This window comes from Entelurus aequoreus, linkage group LG22 (assembly GCF_033978785.1).
Source record: "Entelurus aequoreus isolate RoL-2023_Sb linkage group LG22, RoL_Eaeq_v1.1, whole genome shotgun sequence".
Lineage (NCBI taxonomy): Eukaryota > Metazoa > Chordata > Actinopteri > Syngnathiformes > Syngnathidae > Entelurus > Entelurus aequoreus.
In genome coordinates, this window is record NC_084752.1 from 11,855,372 (window position 1) to 11,874,735 (window position 19,364).

Below are 19,364 nucleotides of genomic sequence, written 5' to 3' on the forward strand. Positions count from 1 at the left end.
TACCGCACACGCAAGGCTCGGGTCGCTCCGCGTAGACCGCGCTCGCTCACTCCGCAGAGGAGTAATGGAGGACTATCAGGAAGTGATCACCTTGCTAGCAACCTGCGCGGCTTTGCTAACGACTTCTGCACGCACATTTAGAGGGAAAAAACACCCCGCAGCTCCCATTATTCTGCACGATTAGCCGCCGATGTGAAGGATTGTGACTGTGCATGTGGGATTAGTAGATGTGTGCGACGCCGTGTTCTAGAATAACGGGTGTCGGCTCAGGAAAACCAGGAAGTGCAAAAAAGTGTTGTCTTTCCTGCGCCTTTGCCACGCTGTCTGCCTGCAAGGACATGTGGTTTTAGTCTCCTTACTTGAAATATGGCATATTCGAGCACATGTTGGCCTTTTTTTGTAACATTATCGCTCGATAATGTTAAGTTGTTGGTTTTTTTTCCACCGCATGGGACTTTTTAAAGTATTTGTGGCGTGATTACGTTCATACGTTTCCTACAATTTCAACGTTTATGGTCCTTCGGTGTTTAATTAATTAACTTTATCCATATTATATTTTGACTGATGGTTGCAAAAGTAGTTTTTGTGTGTTTTGGCAATTATTGAAATGTTTCTATTGTTTCCGTTATCGTGTTGTATAGCGTGTGGTCACAGCGTGGGTTGGCCTTGTCGCTTTCCCCCCTCTTAGTCCGGTGTTGAGTGCGACTATATGTTTTAATGCTGTCCAAACTGTCCGAAAGTTACATTTGAGATTGTATTTTGTGCTGGAAATGCGTCCAATTCGTCGAATTTGCCAACGTTTTAAGTCCTATTTTGATGGCGGAAGCGTTGTCCGGAGGGAGGAGCTTGTATTTTGATTGACACGCCTCTTGGCGAATGACGTTCGTCTAGCGTAATTGCGTCACTGAAGGGTGGGGCTTCAACTGAAGCTCAGCCAATTGTAGGTGCGATGGGTGTTGGGTGACAGTGGGACTGCTTTGCTCATTTGAAGAGAACTGGAGGGAAAGGTTTAGGAGTGTAAACACGGAAGTCATCTCAAGCTGCACTACTTTTTGTCATTCAGCTGCTATTAAGGACATTTATTAGAACATTGTCTCCACTCATAAAATACTCTTTTGTGCAACACTTGTACTTTTTATGCAACTTGATCAGTAGCTTGCTTTTTATTTGACATTGCTATCTTAGACATATTATGTAGTGCAACAAAGAACAAAGGATTTAGTAAGTTTTATGGAGGCTCTGATATCATTCAGTTTTGCAGCATGTTTCCCCCTTGCATTTAAGCATGTCCCGTTTGTTTTTGAGCCGGACGAATGAGCGAGACAATCTAAAGATAGCCCAATGGAGTACCTATTGCTTCAGTGCAATATCCAAACATGGAGAGCGCTGGCTGGAACATGCTCTCGTGTTTCCCACCATTGATTGGCAACAGCAGGTGCTCTCTGATTCTTCTCAAGACCCCAGATACGACATGCATGCGCATTGCACGTCTTTTTATTTTTTTCCTAAACAATAGTAATCATTAGCGGCATGTCTTCCCCGCCAACCAACTTTGCAAGTTCTTTCTAAAATTTCAAGAATCAAATTAAAAAAAATAGTGTGTGATGCACATTTAGAGAACATTCAAACCCTTTATTCATTGAATTGAAAATACTGAAGATTTACGACATAGCGAATTTGCAAACAGCTAAAATTATGCACAAAGCAAACTATACTCTGCTACCCAAGCATATACAACAATTCTTCTCAACAAAAGAGAAATATAATCTTAGAGGAAAATGTACTTTAAAACATTTGTATGCACGTACAACACATAAGACGTAAAGTATATCAGTATGTGGAATTAAATTATGGAATGGATTAACCCAGGGGTGTCAAACGTCAAAACAGGTTTCATCCGGCCCGTGGGATGAGTTTGCTATTTATAAAAATGAGCCAAAATGTTTTAATGAAAGAAACTGCTGTACTAAATGTGTTCACTAGATGTCGCAATAGCAATTCTTTGTATCTTTGTATATTATGCTACATATGTAAAAAAAAAAATACATATATAAACCACATGTTAGGGCACCAGTTGATGAAAATGATCAAACTACATAAATAACATCCTGTAATTTGATTTTGATATTTTTTTAATCTTGATAGATTGAAAATTAACACCAATGAGTTGACTGATGAACATTATCACATAATTTATTCAGAAAGTCTAAATAACGACAAAGATAGAATACTATTAACGGCAACATGTACAGTAAGTAAAAAAAAAAAAACTAACACATTGTTTTGTACATTTTCAGAATGTGCTTGTTCTATTTTTAAACAAAGAAAAAAATCTGAAGTTGTCTTTATTTTTAAATTATCGTGCCGTGATCTTACCAGTCCAGCCCACTTGGGAGTACATTTTTCTCCATGTGGCCCCTGATCTAAAATGAGTTTGACACCCCTGGATTAACCAAAGAAATCAAACAATGTACTAATATGATCCACTTAAATAAACTGTAAAGTGTTTACAAAGTACAAAGAAGAAGAACCATGATAAACATTCTGAATTTGTTTCATCCATCCATTCATTTTATAGATAATCTTATTTATTTCACCATATGAAATATAATTTACTTCACTAATTATTATTTATCTATATATTTTTAATGTTCTTAGTTATGGAGTATATTGTGAATAAACTGAGAGCAGGAAGTGAACAATATTTTTAGCAACTGCTATGTAAAGGTAAAGGGGTAGGATTAAATAAACTCTGCTTCTTCCTACTCTTTTTCAAACATGTTGAATTAAGAAACTGGAAATTGTGATGTATCATGTTGTATGCTTGCATGTTCCAAATAAACTCAAACTCAACTCAACATGTAGTGTAAAAGTCAAAACATGCACAGAGCCGCTTTGCCATCGCACAAACTCTAAATCTGTTTGGGGAAAAACATTTAGGAAGTTTTAACAATCCCATTTGTGTAGAAAACTAGCAGTAGTAATCATTTACCTCAAGAGGGCGCCATTTTATAACTGTTCTAGCTTGGGGTGGGTAATACTATCAATCAGATACTAAAATATGACCAGTATCACTATTACATTACTAGGATTTTCAAGATTATTCAATGATTTTGTGATTTTTGCAATTAACTTGTAAATTGCGGTTACAGTCAGAAAAGCAAAAAAATATTTATTTTATAACAAATGTAATGTCTAACAATATTTGAAAAATATTTTAGATGTGTAAAATTGTTAAAATACACAAACAAAAGCTAAAACTCCTAGTTGCTCTCTTTCAAATCTTTTTGCCTGAATTCACCAATAAATAAATACAGAAGAACCTGCTTAAGTTGCCAACCCTTCTACTTCAAACTCAAGTCCTGGTCCACTGTTTTGTTGAAAATTTCTTGCTTACCGGTATTTCAATATACATTGGTGACCACAAAATAATTGAGTCTCAAGGGGGTTATTTCTATGACAAAAAAAGTGTGTTATCCTGACACAACATATGTTTAGTTAGAAAGGGATTACAGGGTTTCCCCCTGATTGCCACCTTATATGCGGCAGTGGTAGTGTGGCTAGGGCGTGGTTAATATGACATGATCATTTTGATTTGCAATGATTGATATATTTTCCTTAAAAAGGCTAAACACAATCAAACACAATCAGCTTTAATACAAAGAATTTGACTTGGTTGACTGCTCTCTCTTTTTCAATGCTGTTTCAATTGCTGCTTATTGCAAAAGGTAACACAGGCTACACTTTATTTTGCCCTCCCTGGATGTTGCAATTTAGTTTGCCAAATATGTACGGTGGCGCAGGGATTAGTGCATGTGCCTCACAATACGACGGTCCTGAGTTCAATCCCGGGCTCGGGATCTTTCTGTGTGGAGTTTGCATGTTCTCCCCGTGACTGTGTGGGTTCCCTCCGGGTACTCCGGCTTCCTCCCACCTCCAAAAACATGCACCTGGGGATAGGTCGATTGACAACACTAAATTGGCTCTAGTGTGTGAATGTGAGTGTGAATGTTGTCTGTGTATCTGTGTTGGCCCTGCGATGAGGTGGCAACTTGTCCAGGGTGGACCTCGCTTTCTGCCCGTGTGCAGCTGAGATAGCACCCCCCGCGACCCAGAAAGGGACAAGCGGTAGAAAATGGATGGATGGATGGAAATATGTAAACCATCCTTTGAATTACATTTGAAAAAATAACTTGAGGTGTTTTGTTGATATCGTTCACAATAAAGTCACTGTAAAACAAAGTACACTAAAGAAAGTACATTATATATACACATGAAGTGCACATACATGCAGGAATCCCGTTAGATTAATAATATAATTTTAGAATAAACTGAAAAAATTAAAACAATTATGCAGGATGCAGGAATTTTAGTTATGAGAGAGTTCCGGTCGTACGGTTTTTCACGGGACACATTTCTGGTGTTGTTGTTGCACTAGTGAGCCACGGATGAGGAGATGCTGCTCCGTTATTGATTGAAGTAAAGTCTGAATGCCCTTAAAACAGTTTGCTCCATCTTTTGACACTTCTTCCACTCCCGTCCTTGCACGCTACACCGCTAAGATGTAGTTTAACTGTATAACAATATAAATAAAGCAAAAGCAAACACAGATGCGTATGAAGTCCAACATAGAAGAGCACTGAAAAATATCGATCTGGAAATGGTAGTACTAAAACCTATATATATATATATGTATATATATATATATATATATATATATATATATATATATATATATATATATATATATATATATATATATATATATTCCCTCTAATAGTTTTGTTGATGTTTGTGTTGTCTAGTGGAGGCGTCTGTCCATAGTGCCAGTGTGCACTGCTCTGACAAGACCATCGAGGCTGCACAGGCTCTCCTACACATGGACTCACCATCCAGTGTCAGAGAAGACTGTAGTCCAGGTAAAGTTACGATGATTCCTTTTTTGTCTTCATGTAAACCCCATCTTGGTTTTTGTTTTATTAAGCCAATTTACTAGCATACAATCAGACAGTTAAAGACAATAATTTCAAGTAAACGTTTATATGAATAGAAATCAAATTCAGAGCTATTCCTCTTTCTCTCCACTATGTAGAAGCTTTCATCCCGCCGTGTGTAACAACGCCAGACTTCCTCCATGCTGCCATGCGTCCTGACATCGCAGAGACTGAGGTGGAGATCTCCACAGAAGACTGCTGCGAGGATGATGACGACGACGATGACGACGAAGAAGAAGAAGATATAGGAAGTCTGTTAGAGGAGCCAGAGCCGGAACGCAGCCATGAGCCTGTCCGGAAGAGAAGAGGTAAATTAGGTGTTCTGTCATTATATTGCACACATGCATGCACTATAGGGTTGTCTCGATACCAATATTTTGGTACCGGTACCAAAATGTATTTCGATACTTTTCTAAATATAAGGGACCACAAAAAAATGGCATTATTGGCTTTATTTTAACAAAAAATCTTAGGGTACAATAAACATATGTTTCTTATTGCAAGTTTGTCCTTAAATAAAATAGTGAACATACTAGACAACTTGTCTTGTATTAGTAAGTAATAGAGATGCGCGGATAGGCAATTATTTCATCCGCATCCGCATCACAAAAGTCGTCATCCAACCGAACTAACGTTTTATCAAAACCACAACCGCCCGCCACCCGCCCGTTGTTATATATATAATTATTCTTATTGCAAGTTTGTCCTTAAATAAAATAGTGAACATACTAGACAACTTGTCTTGTATTAGTAAGTAATAGAGATGCGCGGATAGGCAATTATTTCATCCGCATCCGCATCACAAAAGTCGTCATCCAACCGAACTAACGTTTTATCAAAACCACAACCGCCCGCCACCTGCCCGTTGTTATATATATAATATAGACATGGGGTCGCACCCTAACAGAAAAAGTTAGGGCGTGCTGTGACTATATAAATAAACATTGATTGATTGATTGATACTGTCTTTATCACCCTCTACAACATGTACAGACAGCATAACAGTCCAGTCACATGATGTGTGCGGCTTCTGCTTGCACACGTAAGTGACAGCAAGGTCCACAGCCATACAGGTTACACTGACGGTGTCCGTATAAAACAACTTTAAAGGGAAACTTCGGTTTTTTTCAACCTGGGCCCTGTTTTCATAATTTTTTCTGTATATGTGAGTGCTGGATAAAACATTTTTTGAGGTCGCGCCAGTATTGAGCAGGGCAGGCAGCCTCCAGCCCAGCTAACGCTCGTACACAGGGCAACTGGCTCTCGTCAAAATTCGGCCTATAAACATGCATTTTTTTCACACTGACAGGCTCAGATAGTTACAATGAGTGTCCGACAACATACTAGAAAGGAGAAATTAACGTATGTCTCTACCTTTAGCTGGAGATCGCTGTTTGTTGTGAGCTGTGTCCAAATCTCACCACGCTACAAATCTCGTTCCGAAATCTCGCGATAACTCGCGACAAAACACCGGTGGAAAAACAGTTACCTGACTGAGGTGAAGAGAGACGACCGAAGTGATTTTGTATTGGACTAAGTTACCGAAGACTGTTAGTTTAGTTTTATAGAAAAGGATAAAAGTAAAACAATGGTTCGTGAGTGCGCATTTCCAAACTGTGGCAACAAAATGTTGCGCTACTCTTCGCGCAGCTTTCATCGCGAGATTTCGGAACGAGATTTGTAGCGTGGTGAGATTTGGACACAGCTCACAACAAACAGCGATCTCCAGCTAAAGGTAGAGACATACGTTAATTTCTCCTTTCTAGTATGTTGTCGGACACTCATTGTAACTATCTGAGCCTGTCAGTGTGAAAAAAATGCATGTTTATAGGCCGAATTTTGACGAGAGCCAGTTGCCCTGTGTACGAGCGTTAGCTGGGCTGGAGGCTGCCTGCCCTGCTCAATACTGGCGCGACCTCAAAAAATGTTTTATCCAGCACTCACATATACAGAAAAAATTATGAAAACAGGGCCCAGGTTGAAAAAAACCGAAGTTTCCCTTTAACACTCTTAATTTGTGCCACACTGTGAACCCACACCAAACAAGAATGACAAACACATTTCGGGAGAACATCCACACCGTAACACAACATAAACACAACAGAACAAATACCCAGAACACCTTGCAGTCCTAACTCTTCCTGGCTGAAATATAAACCCCCGCTACCATCAAACCCCGCCCACCCAAACTGCGCCCCCACACATCAAACCCCCCCCTCCGTGCGTCGGTTGAGGTGGGCGGGGTTTGGTGGTGGTGGGGGGGGGTTGTATATTTCAGTCAGAAAGAGTTAGGACTGCAAGGTGTTCTGGGTATTTGTTTTGTTGTGTTTACGTTGTCTCACGGTGCGGATGTTCTCCCGAAATGTGTTTGTCATTCTTGTTTGGTGTGGGTTCACAGTGTGGCACATATTAAGAGTGTTAAAGTTGTTTTATACGGCGACCGTCAGTGTAACCTGTATGGCTGTGGACCAGGTATGCCTTGCTGTCACTTACGTGTGCAAGCAGAAGCCGCACACATCATGTGACTGGGCTAGCACGCTGGCTGTACATGTTGTAGAGGGTGATAAAGGCAGTACCAACACGGTACGCCCTTATTATTGTTGATTGATGTTGATTGGGTGAAAATCAGCAGACATTCGAGAGAATTGATTCAACCGCCACCCGCCCGAATCTATTTAAAATCTATTTTTTTCGTCATGCATCCGCCCGACCCGCGGATTATCCGCGGACTCCGCGGTTGTGTCCGCAAACCGCGCATCTCTAGTAAGTAAGCAAACAAAGGCTCCTAATTAGTCTGCTGACGTATGCAGTAACATATTGTCATTTGTCATTCTATTATTTTATCAAAGTTATAAAGGACAAGCTGTAAAAATTTATTATTAATCTACTTGTTCATTTACCGTATTTTCCGCACCATAAGCCGCACCTAAAAACCAAAATTTTTGTCAAAAGCAGACAGTGCGGCTAATAACCCGGTGCGCCTTATATATGGATTAATATTCATATTTATTTTCATAAGGTTTAGGTCTCGCAACTACGGTAAACAGTCGCCATCTTTTTTCCCCGTAAAAGAGGAAGCGCTTCTTCTTCTACGGTAAGCAACCGCCCCATAGAAGAGGAAGTGCTTCTTCTTCTACTGTAAGCAACCGCCAAGGTGAGCACCCGCCCCCGGAGAAGAAGAAGCTCGCGGATATTTAATTTCATTTGTTTTTCTGTAAAGACAACAAAATGTCTCCTACTAAGAGACACGCGTACAAGGTTCCACTGGCTTTTGATATTCATGTGAACCGCACTGTGGATACAACGGGAGCACGTACGGTGAATATTCGCACCACAGGGAATGAGAAGTCGTCCTACTGTGGTTCTAGCTTGCCATGCTAACGGCCAGAAACTTCCACCCACGGTGATATTCAAAAGGAAGACCTTGCCAAAAGAGAACTTTCCAGCCGGCGTCATCATAACTCGAAGGGGTGGATGGATGAAGAAAAGATGAGCGAGTGGTTGATAGACGTTTACGCGAAGACACCGGGTGACTTTTTTCACGCAGCGCCGTTCCTGTTGATCTACGACTGCATGCGCGTCCACATCACAGATGGTGTCAAAAAAACAAGTGAAGCACACCGAAGAAGAATAATTCGAGGGATTTGCAGATGAGTAATAACTTCAGAAAGTGAGCTTTAAATGTTTATTTTGTGTGTTGTGTGACACTAACGTATGAGCAACGTTGAGTTATTGATGTTGCTATTGCTCTGCACTATTTTGAGTGTTACTATTTTTGTGATTGCACATTTGTACATTACATTTTGGGAGTGAACAGAGTTGTTAGAACGCTGGTTTGTAATATATTATTAAAGTTTGACTGACCTATCTGACTGTTTTGTTGACATTCCCTTTAGCGTAGCGTAGGTGCGGCTAATAGCACGGGACGGCTAACAGGTAAACAAAGTTTTGAAATATGCCGTTCATTAAACGTGCGGCTAATAACACGGGGCGCCTTATGGTGCGGAAAATACGGTACTTTATTTTCGGTTTCAGCATGTTCTATCTACACTTCTGTTAAAATGTAATAATCGGTTATTCTTTTGTTGTTTGGATATTTTACATAAGTTTTGGATGATACCACAAATTTAGGTATCGAGCCGATACCAAGTAGTTACAGTATCATACATTGGTCATAATTTCAGTTCTCATGTGTCAAAGGACGTATTTCCTGAGTTTATAAACATAATATGATTTTTAATTTTTTTTTTAAAAGAAAAAATATTTTGTGATTAAAAAATATTGATGTTACCATAGTAGTATCGACTAGATACGCTCTTGTACTTGGTATCTTTACAGTGGATGTCAGGTGTAGATCAACCCATGGCATTTGTTTACATTGTGACGCCGGTGAGCTACGGTGTGTAATGAAGCATGTATAGCTATTCCTCATTCTGCATGGATCATACTTGTAAAAAACTCACTTTATTTGTTGCCATGGAGGCGAGGATTAGTGATTTAGAAATAGCTAAAACATTGCAGATTGCGGATGGAAATTAGCCGCTAACTAGCTAGCCATATTTAAAAGCACCTCTTCCTGAGGGCGTTTCAGTGTTATAACTTCACCTTTATCTTTAGTTTTTAAGACAAAATGCGTCCGTTCTCCCTTTTCAGTCTACACACTGAGTCTGCTTGTAAGTACTCCGTGATTGTGCGCTGCTGAACATGCTCGTCTGCTCATAAACCAGCAATGTCACTACGTGATGACAATGCGCCGTCATGCCTGTAAAAAAAAAAATAATATGGCGAACCGGTACTTTTCAAACAGAGTATAGTACCGTTTTTGCTTCATTGGTACCGCGATACTATACTAGTACCAGTATACCGTACAACCCTAATGCACTACAGCTAGCTGTGTTGCAATCGCTTTTCCACAGTTACATTCACACGAACATAGCGGCGTTGCATACAGTTACATTCACAAACTTTTTTCCATGAAAAGCACTAGAAAGACTTCAAAAACATCCACAAATTCAAAATATAATTTTCCACACGCAATTAAAAAAAAAACCCAACAATATATACTTTCTTGGCAGAATAAACTATATATTGTTCTGGCTTCATAAGAGCCATACTATTTTTGTGTGTTTAAATATATTTATGTTCTTCCATTTTAATTTGTAAACGTTATAGAATGCTCTTGTATAAACACAAATTGGGTGAACACTTTGCTTCACTCCTGGTTTATGTGATGTAACGGTGGTAGAGGGGTTAGTGCATCTGCCTCATAATACGAAGGTCCTGGGTTCGATCCTGCGCTCGGGATCTTTCTGTGTGGAGTTTGCATGTTCTCCCCGTGACTACGTGGGTTCCCTCCGGGTACTCCGGCTTCCTCCCACTTCCAAAGACATGCACCTGGGGATAGGTTGATTGGCAACACTAAATTGGCCCTAGTGAATGAATGTGAGTGTGAATGTTGTCTATCTGTGTTGGCCCTGTGATGAGGTGGCGACTTGACCAGGGTGTACCCCGCCTTCCGCCCGATTGCAGCTGAGATAGGCTCCAGCACCCCCCGCGACCCCAAAAAGGGATAAACGGTAGAAAATGGATGGATGGATGAGCAAAATAAAATTTCCCAGGTTAATAAAAACATTTGACCAGGTGTGTTATTGATATGGCTTTAAAAACATAGTTATTAATCATGTTCTACTTTTCTTTATAAACACAGCACAATTTAGTGGTCAACATTTACTAAGAAATCAAATTATTTTAGATTTCCAGACATCAGTTTAATGATGGCAAATTGAGTTCTTTTCTAAATGTTATTCTTTCCAGCTGGACGGAAACTGAAACCAAGTCAGTCATCTTACTCAGATGATCTCAGCATCCGGAAGAAGACAAGAGAAGGGAAAGGTAAAGTTGCAAAATGTGCTGTTGTTTTGTCCACTTACTGCATACTGTAAAATAAAATGGAATTATATATAATGAAATATATTGTTGGCTATTTCACAATTTTGTTTTGTCGCATATAACACAAAGCTAAGATGTTTTGGCCTGTGATGACCATTCAATCAAATCTGAAGTGGACTAAAGAATAAGTTAATGTTGTCTTGTGCTTTCCAGCGGGGAACACCATCTACTTATGGGAGTTCCTGTTGGATCTCCTGCAAGACAAGAACACCTGTCCAAGGTACATCAAGTGGACTCAAAGAGAGAAGGGCATCTTTAAGCTGGTGGACTCAAAGGCCGTGTCGAAGCTGTGGGGAAAACACAAGAACAAGCCAGACATGAACTACGAGACCATGGGGCGGGCTCTCAGGTAAGGAACCCACTTACCTACCCAGGGAGGGTTTTCAGTAGCCTTGGAGACATTGTTACCCAAATTAATGGTCTTTAACTGTACAACATCTAAATCAGGGTGTGGTCCAAACATTTGTTCATTGAGGTTTGCCACAGTAAAATTAAAGTACCAGTAGAGTGGAAAATCAAGTCGCCTCTATTTTTATCATATATATTTATTTTATGACACCATAGGAATTCCAAAATTTGTGGATAAATAGATATGATCAAAATAGTATCAATCTCACAGCGATTCCGTAGCCATTTTGAGAGATAATGAGGAAGCTATTCATGTGATCGCATGACTTTGCGTGAGGAACCATAGAGCCCTTTCTCATCCACGACATTGCTAATCAAGCAGACTTTAAGAGCCAACATTAATTACTTTTGGAAAAAATTATGATTCAGGACCTTATGTTTTTGAGCCCGAACACAAAGAAGATGAGCAATAAGTTATAGAAGCCGAGTAATAGATTCAGTTTCATTGTGGCACTATAGCATCTGCAGCATTGCTAGGTGCTAAACATACAAACTAATTATAATAAACCACAGTAAAAGAAACACTTACTGTAATATCTCCATTCTCGGTGGGATGCCCACTGACGGGAAGCTTACATTCCATTTAGATGAAGATTCAATTACAATCCTCACAAAGGGTTAAAAAAAGTTCCTGCAGGAAGCGTCTTTTGGGGTCTATTTCGCCATTTCGGGGACGTGAAAGTCGACGACCCATGACCACATTTGTTGACTACAAGGTGAGAGATGCATGAATTATAATCTAGAATTTACTTTAGGTAAGTTTGAGACAAAGTAGAAGCAGTGTGTCAACAATAGCAGCGTAAACTGGCATAAGCTCACTGCTTTCCATGCACGGCTAAAATAGGCCGTCTGCGTTAGCGCTCATAATAACAAAATATCACTCATATTTGGTTAATTTTCAGGTCATGACATGAAAATGAAGTTTTTTATTGTTGTTTTTAGAGAGAGAGTAAAATGAGCGCAACAGCGGACCCTCGATCTTTTGACTGAATTGTTAGGTATTTAGTTACAATTTTGAATGCATCAAAAGCCAAGCATATGTTCTTGTCTTACATAAGGATTGTCAATGATAAAAGCCACTTTTCCTTTCCAATTTTTGCGTATTTCCAGTATGCCTGATCTGATGGATCGACAGGCATAAGCGTTACTACCGGGATGTCAATCTCCGAAAATAGCCAAAGGTATTCGGAGCGGAATATTCAGAATGGCTGACTGAATTTGTGATGTTTAAACTGCGTTTTTTTAAACTTTGCGGATTGTAAATACAATTGGATATAGTTTGATACAATGAAACACAAATAAGCATAGAAAGTTAACTTGTTTTTCCACTCTGATGGTACTTTAAAGGATGGGGACACTTTGATACATTTTCTACATTAGATATGCTAAAAGCAGTCCACTGATGTGAATATACGCTAAGATATCTGAACTAAATAGGGGATAAAGCTCATTAGTTTAATATCTGACACATCATGAACAATCATTTTTACTGTTAGACTATTCCGAGGGTCAATAAAAAAAAAAAGCTGTAGGCTGAACGTGTCCCACGGGCTGCACCTTGGACAACCTCAGTCCACTATCAAGCATTAAAATGTAGTTTCCACCATCTTGTTTTGCAGATATTACTACCAACGTGGCATCCTCGCTAAGGTTGAGGGCCAACGGCTGGTTTATCAGTTCAAAGAAATGCCGAAAAACATTATCGTCATTGACGACGACAAGGCAGACATGTCTGTTGCTGATGACCCAATGGAGACGACCGCGTCCTACGAGCGCATCCCGCAGCCATCAGATGTGATGCTCAAGGGGTCGGGCCTGTCCCCCAGGAAGCCCAACATCCTGAGAGGCGGAAACCGAGGCCACTTGGTTCATTCGTCTGCTGTTGTGGGCAACAAGACCTTGGCAGTAAGCACACCAAGGACGCTGTCAGGAGATGGCAGCCGGAATCAGCAAACAACTGTCCTTTCCAACCCTTCGGGGCACAGGTAAGTTAAAACTATCAAAGCAGGGTTCCCCCCAGCTTGCCAATATGCTTGTGGGGGCGTGGTCTATTTGACATCATCAAAACATTTGCTTAACAGTCGACGATGCACATATTTTCTTTAAAAAAAAAAAAGGCCAAAGAAATTTACATACATTTGAAAACAAATCTGGTATTAGTAAACTGTTTTAACAGATTTTTCTTTATTATTTTATCGTTTTGCTTTATCTTTATAATTATTTTTGTACAGTGTAATGTAACACAGGCCGTTACAGGAACAACGGAATAAAAATGTAAACATGCTATGGCAGTGGTTTATAGTTAAAGTACCACTGATAGTCACACACACACTAGGTGTGGTGAAATTACTCTCTGCATTTGACCGATCCCCTTGTTCCGCCCCCTGGGAGGTGAGGGGAGCAGTGAGCAGCAGCGGTGGCCACCCTGGGAATCATTTTAAAGATTTAACCCCCAATTCCAACCCTTGATGCTGAGTCCCATTTTTATAGTCTTTGGTATGACTCGGCCGGGGTTTGAACTCACAATCTACCGAACTTAGGGCGGACACTCTAACCACAAGGCCACTGAGCAGGCCTTAAACGCTGATTTGTTTCTTTTGCTGTCATTCAAAAAGGAATTCAGCCTCAGACAGATCACCCAATCATCATTACTTCTCGTTCATATTTAGAGACGCTCGGCTTCCGTGAGCTGCGTTTATCCAATGACTGTGCTGATATATATATATATATATATATATATATATATATATATATATATATATATATATATATATATATATACCGGTGTATATATATATATATATATATATATATTATTCAATGCATTTTCTTTATTTACATTGTAGATTGTCAATGAAGGCATCAAAACTATGAATGAACACATGTGGAGTTATGTACTTAACAAAAAAAGGTGAAATAACTGAAAACATGTTTTATATTCTAGTTTCTTCAAAATAGCCACCCTTTGCTCTGATTACTGTTTTGCACACTCTTGGCATTCTCGCAATGAGCTTCAAGAGGTAGTCACCTGAAATGGTTTTCACTTCACAGGTGTGCCTTATCAGGGTTGATTAGTGGAATTTCTTGCTTTATCAGTGGGGTTGGGACGATCACTTGTGTTGTGAAGGAGAAGGTGTGTCCAAACTTTTGGCCTGTACTGTATATATTTTGATTCATGATTTGTTTTTTATGGATTAAGAATCGTTACAAAAAAGAATTGCAAATCAATAGAAAAAAAAAAAATTGTTTTGACCCCCCCAATTATTTGATCACTTTTTTGGGGTACGTTTTAGGGGAAGCTGTTTTGCAGTCATAGAGCAATCGGCACTGCCAATACCCATTTCTCCCATAAGGATTGGCTCCAATGGATCGGTCAGTCTGGCTACAGTGCAAAGTGGGGCTGTGCGCGTGCTGTAGGTGGAGGAGAAGCTGGCCCAACATGAGCTAAGGTGCCGGTCTTACCGCCAAGGCTCCAGACTATGGCGTGCGTCTTGCTTACGTTTGATCAGGGTTTTTCGGTGGCTGAATTTTCAGTGTATCAATGTGTGAATATTTAGCTGTATGTAATGTATTACTTCAATGTGTTTTCCTTTAAAATATCCTGATTTGTAAGGGGTGGCAGCTTTCATATAGCTGTGGCGCTGCGCAACTGTCCATTACATCAGTGGTTCTCAAACTTTTTTTGTCATCCCCCACTTTGGACAAGGGGGAGTTTTCAAGCCCCACCTGCCCCCATCGCCCCAATAGAACGCTAATGCCAAGCTTAATATTTTCAAATTTATTGAACATCAAGTAACATCAAGTTGTATACATTCAAACTCAATAACATAAAATAACATCAAGTTCAATAATAAATAAAATAACTGTGCAGCTGTGGTATAATTATACCACAGCTGCACAGTTATTTTATTTATTATTGAACTTGATGCAAGTTAACTTCATTTATTAAGTGTTATAACTTGCATCAAGTTCAATAATAAAATAACTGTGCAGCTGTGGTATAATTATACCACAGCTGCACAGTTATTTTATTTATTATTGAACTTGATGCAAGTTAACTTCATTTATTAAGTGTTATAACTTGCATCAAGTTCAATAATAAATAAAAAAAAGTGTTATAACTTGCATCAAGTTCAATAATAAATCAAATAAAAGCGTTATAACTTGCATCAAGTTCAATAATGAATCAAATAAAAGTGTTATAACTTGCATCAAGTTCAATAATAAATCAAATAAAAGTGTTATAACTTGCATCAAGTTCAATAATAAATCAAATAACTTGCATCAAGTTTAATAATAAATAAAATAAAAGTGCCACTTTGCAATATCTGCAAAATAAAAAGGAGGAGCTTGGCAAGACAGGGCAAGTGAACATGAGTTTTACAGTACTCCAGCATTAGTGGCTGCAATGAGCCTGTTTTGCACTGCACAGCTTTTCAAATCGGGGTTGCAGGCTTGACACTGTCACTCTTAAGTCATGCTCAATGACGTTCAGCTGAGACCTGTACTTCGTTTTGAGTGAAGCAAAAGCTGAAAAGCCTATCTCACACGGATAAGATGTGGCAAAGGGGAGAAGAATGGACACAGCTCTCTGCCCGATGAGTGGATATTGATTAGCCTGCTACCCATCCGCGCGAAAGTTTGTTCCGCTTAGCCCCGGCCCCATTAGTTACTGTTGCTATGTCTGTCAAACTTTCGCTCCTACCCAGAATTTTAAAGCCTACAGGAAAAATAAGTAATTTACATTTATTTATATAGCAGATTTCACAGACAGAATCACAAAGTGATTTACAGGGTGTATAGAAAATGAAAGCATAGTAAAAAAAAAAAATCTAAGAATATAATAATTTAAAAAAAAATTTAAGTGACATTTCCTCCTGTTCCTCGCGCCCCACCTGTCATGTCTCTATTCCCCACCAGTGGGGCACGCCCCACACTTTGAGAAACGCTGCATTACATGAAGGGTACCCCTGCAAAGTGGTGTCACATATACTCAAGTATTAAGACTTTCCATCTGGTTTACAGGACAATGCGGGTTGCCATGCAGGTGCCGGTCGTCATGACCTCGTTAGGCCAGAAGATCTCTACAGTTGCTCTGCAGCAGCCAGGAGTAAGAACAGGGACATCTGGCCATGCAACAATCCTGTCCAGTGCTGCTGGAGGCACCAACTCCCAGCAGAAGGTGGGTTTGTTGGGTAACCCCTATTTTTTTAACCTGGCTGATAGGTTTCTTTCAGGGGAGCAAACTGCAAAATATGTACCGTATTTTCCGGATTATAAGGCGCACTGCCGATGAATGGTCTGTTTTTGTTTTGTTTTTTTCATACAAAAGGCGCACCGGATTATTGGGTACATTAAAGGAGTCATATTATTTAAAAAAATTCTAAATGTAAAACACTTCCTTGTGGTCTACATAACATGCAATGGTGGTTCTTTGGTCAAAATGTTACATAGATTATGTTTTACAGATCATCTTCAAGCCGCTTTCTGACAGTCTCTTCCGGATGCGCTGTTTTGTTGGCTGTCTTATTTACGTGGCTCACCTGCGACAGCGTCTTTTCTCCGTCATCTTTGTTGTAGCGGTGTAGCGTGCAAGGACGGGAGTGGAAGTGTCAAAAGATGGAGCTAACTGTTTTAATGACATTCAGACTTTACTTCAATCAATAACGGAGCAGCATCTTCTCATCCAGAAACAACAGCACCGGAAATGTGTCCCGTGAAAAAACGTCCGATCGGTCTCTCTAATAACTAAAGTTCCTTGGGTGAATAATGTCAACTCACTACACATACAACTATGTTTTAGCGCTTTCATGGTGTGTTTACTGACAGATATAAGTAAGAACTTTACACTACTTTATATTAGAAATGGCAACAGCGTAGGATGAATATTCCATAACAAGAAGATAGAGAAAAAGAAGAAGTTTATCGACTACGGTGTTGACACGGACTACAAAGGCGGACGCGCTCAATTTTTCAGGACTTATGCAGATCCCAAATACAGATCAGCAGGTACCAGATGGTAAGAAAAGTTGCCTTTGCTTAATGTTGCGGAAAAAAACGCCAGATAATATCTTGCCTTATACACACACCATAATAATACTCGTATGTTGAAGCACATCAAGCGGTGTGGCTTCATAGCTTACCAAAGTCGTTGTAAAACATTTTGATAGATTTTTGAGCACAGTGTGTAATGTTCTATATTTTCAATGGAACATACAAAATGTTGAGTCATATTGCCATCATAGTGCAGGCTACACTTATCTCTAATGTTTGACTGCCATTGGTCACACTTATTACATCATGTACCAAATAAAATAGCTACGAGGTGGGAAAGCTCAACCAAACTTATTCCTTACATTAGCTGCACCGGGTTATAAGGTGCACTGTCGAGTTTTGTGGGGAAAAAAAGGATTTGAAGTGCGCTTTATAGTCCGGAAAATATGGTAGTAGCATGTTGAAGCCATTTTAACATTTCACATTTTCTATAAAAAATCTTTTTCAAATGTTAATAATACACTATGTATAAAATAGTCAGCATGCTATAACAATTGCTCTTTCAAAATGTTGCTTTGATATTTTTGCTTAGTATTCCTACAACACACATTTTAGGGTCTTGTGCTTATGTTTTATAGGCATGTGAAATGTCCACGGAAATCAGCATTTTTTTTTAAACAAATTTTTTTCGCATCAAAAATATCACTACAGTGTTTTTTTTAAATGATCAATATCAATAAAAATACAATCTTCTCAAAAAAATTTGGAACGCTCGCCTTAGCCTCAGGTATTCGCTGTTCCTCTTGCCTCAATGCCGCACTGAGTTACAGGAAGGGGAGACTAGTTAGCCAACAATCTAGCTACGAGCTTGTCTCCTCCGTTCGCTCTCCGAGCCACAATGTTGACGGCTGTCTACTTTGCTGTCAATCAAATTTGGGATGATTACAATCTGGACACTGTTAGTTCCGAACCAGTTGTAGTATTTATTAGTAGCCAGCGAGAAGGTATATTTTTGACATGACTTATTTAAACAGAGGTAACAATTTCGAAAGTATATTACCCGAGGGGGCGTGGCTATAAAATAGAGTTGCCAAATGGGAAACCTTTTCTGAGTTCTTTGCATGCATGTTATATAATTGTTCGTAAATGATCTAATAGTAAAAAAAAACATTCTGTAGCATGGGACATAAAAGTGTCAAAAAGACAGCCAAAAGAGGTTGGTAGATGAGAATAAATCTAAAGGTAAAATATAAATGTAGAAATTCACCCAATTCCAGGAAATGTAGTCTTGATTTTCACAATTTTATTTCGGGGTTTGCATGGCAGTACAAAGTGCTGATAAAAATGTTCCTCTTTTTTTTCCTCAAAGGGTGCCAACATCCTTGGTTTTAAGCAAATCACAATTTTTTTAATCCTCTTTGGTCTTTTTAAGTAGAGATTTGGATCTTATACCAACTCATGTTTTGATTCTCGTTTTAACACCATCAAACTGTTTCTCGCAATATATTTGGTATAAAAATGATTATAAAACCTTTTTGAAACTGATTACAAAAGCTCTTTTTGATGAATGACACAAGCATGTAGATGGCCTAAAACGTCTTTTTAAAAATTGAGTCATAAGGGTTTTTAATTTAATTAAGCAATTTAGAATCGGAATAAATCCAAAGTGCAATTTGGATGTGAATCGTTTTTTTTTTTAACACCACTACTACTATTTAGAATCCATATTGTCATGTTTTGTGGTCATATTATGATACATTGTTTTCGATATTTAAAACACTTCCTTGTGGTCTACATAACATGTAATGGTGATTCTTTGCATTGATATTATTTACAGACCGTCTTTAAAGGGGAACTTTTTGGAATTTTTGCCCATTGTTCACAATCATTATGAGAGACATGATGATGGATATTATACATTTTTTCATTCTAAATGTTAAATGTGATCAAAAGTCTGTTTACAACAGAGCCAATAGGAGCCGCTTAATTCCGCCTATAAAGCCCTTAAAAACATTCAAA

The 19,364-nt window shown here is 39.0% G+C and overlaps 1 protein-coding gene across 4 annotated transcripts in view; it reads left to right on the forward strand.

Moving 5' to 3' along the window:
* Nucleotides 1-19,364, forward strand: part of LOC133639535 (ETS-related transcription factor Elf-2-like) — a 55,744-nt gene that overhangs the window by 30,341 nt on the left and 6,039 nt on the right. For all 4 annotated transcript variants that reach the window (XM_062032907.1, XM_062032906.1, XM_062032908.1 and 1 more), the window contains 6 exons: nucleotides 4,806-4,919; nucleotides 5,093-5,302; nucleotides 10,809-10,886; nucleotides 11,097-11,292; nucleotides 12,971-13,336; nucleotides 16,377-16,533. In XM_062032907.1, coding sequence (XP_061888891.1) covers nucleotides 4,806-4,919; nucleotides 5,093-5,302; nucleotides 10,809-10,886; nucleotides 11,097-11,292; nucleotides 12,971-13,336; nucleotides 16,377-16,533 — 1,121 coding nt within the window. The remainder of the gene's footprint in view (nucleotides 1-4,805; nucleotides 4,920-5,092; nucleotides 5,303-10,808; nucleotides 10,887-11,096; nucleotides 11,293-12,970; nucleotides 13,337-16,376; nucleotides 16,534-19,364) is intronic.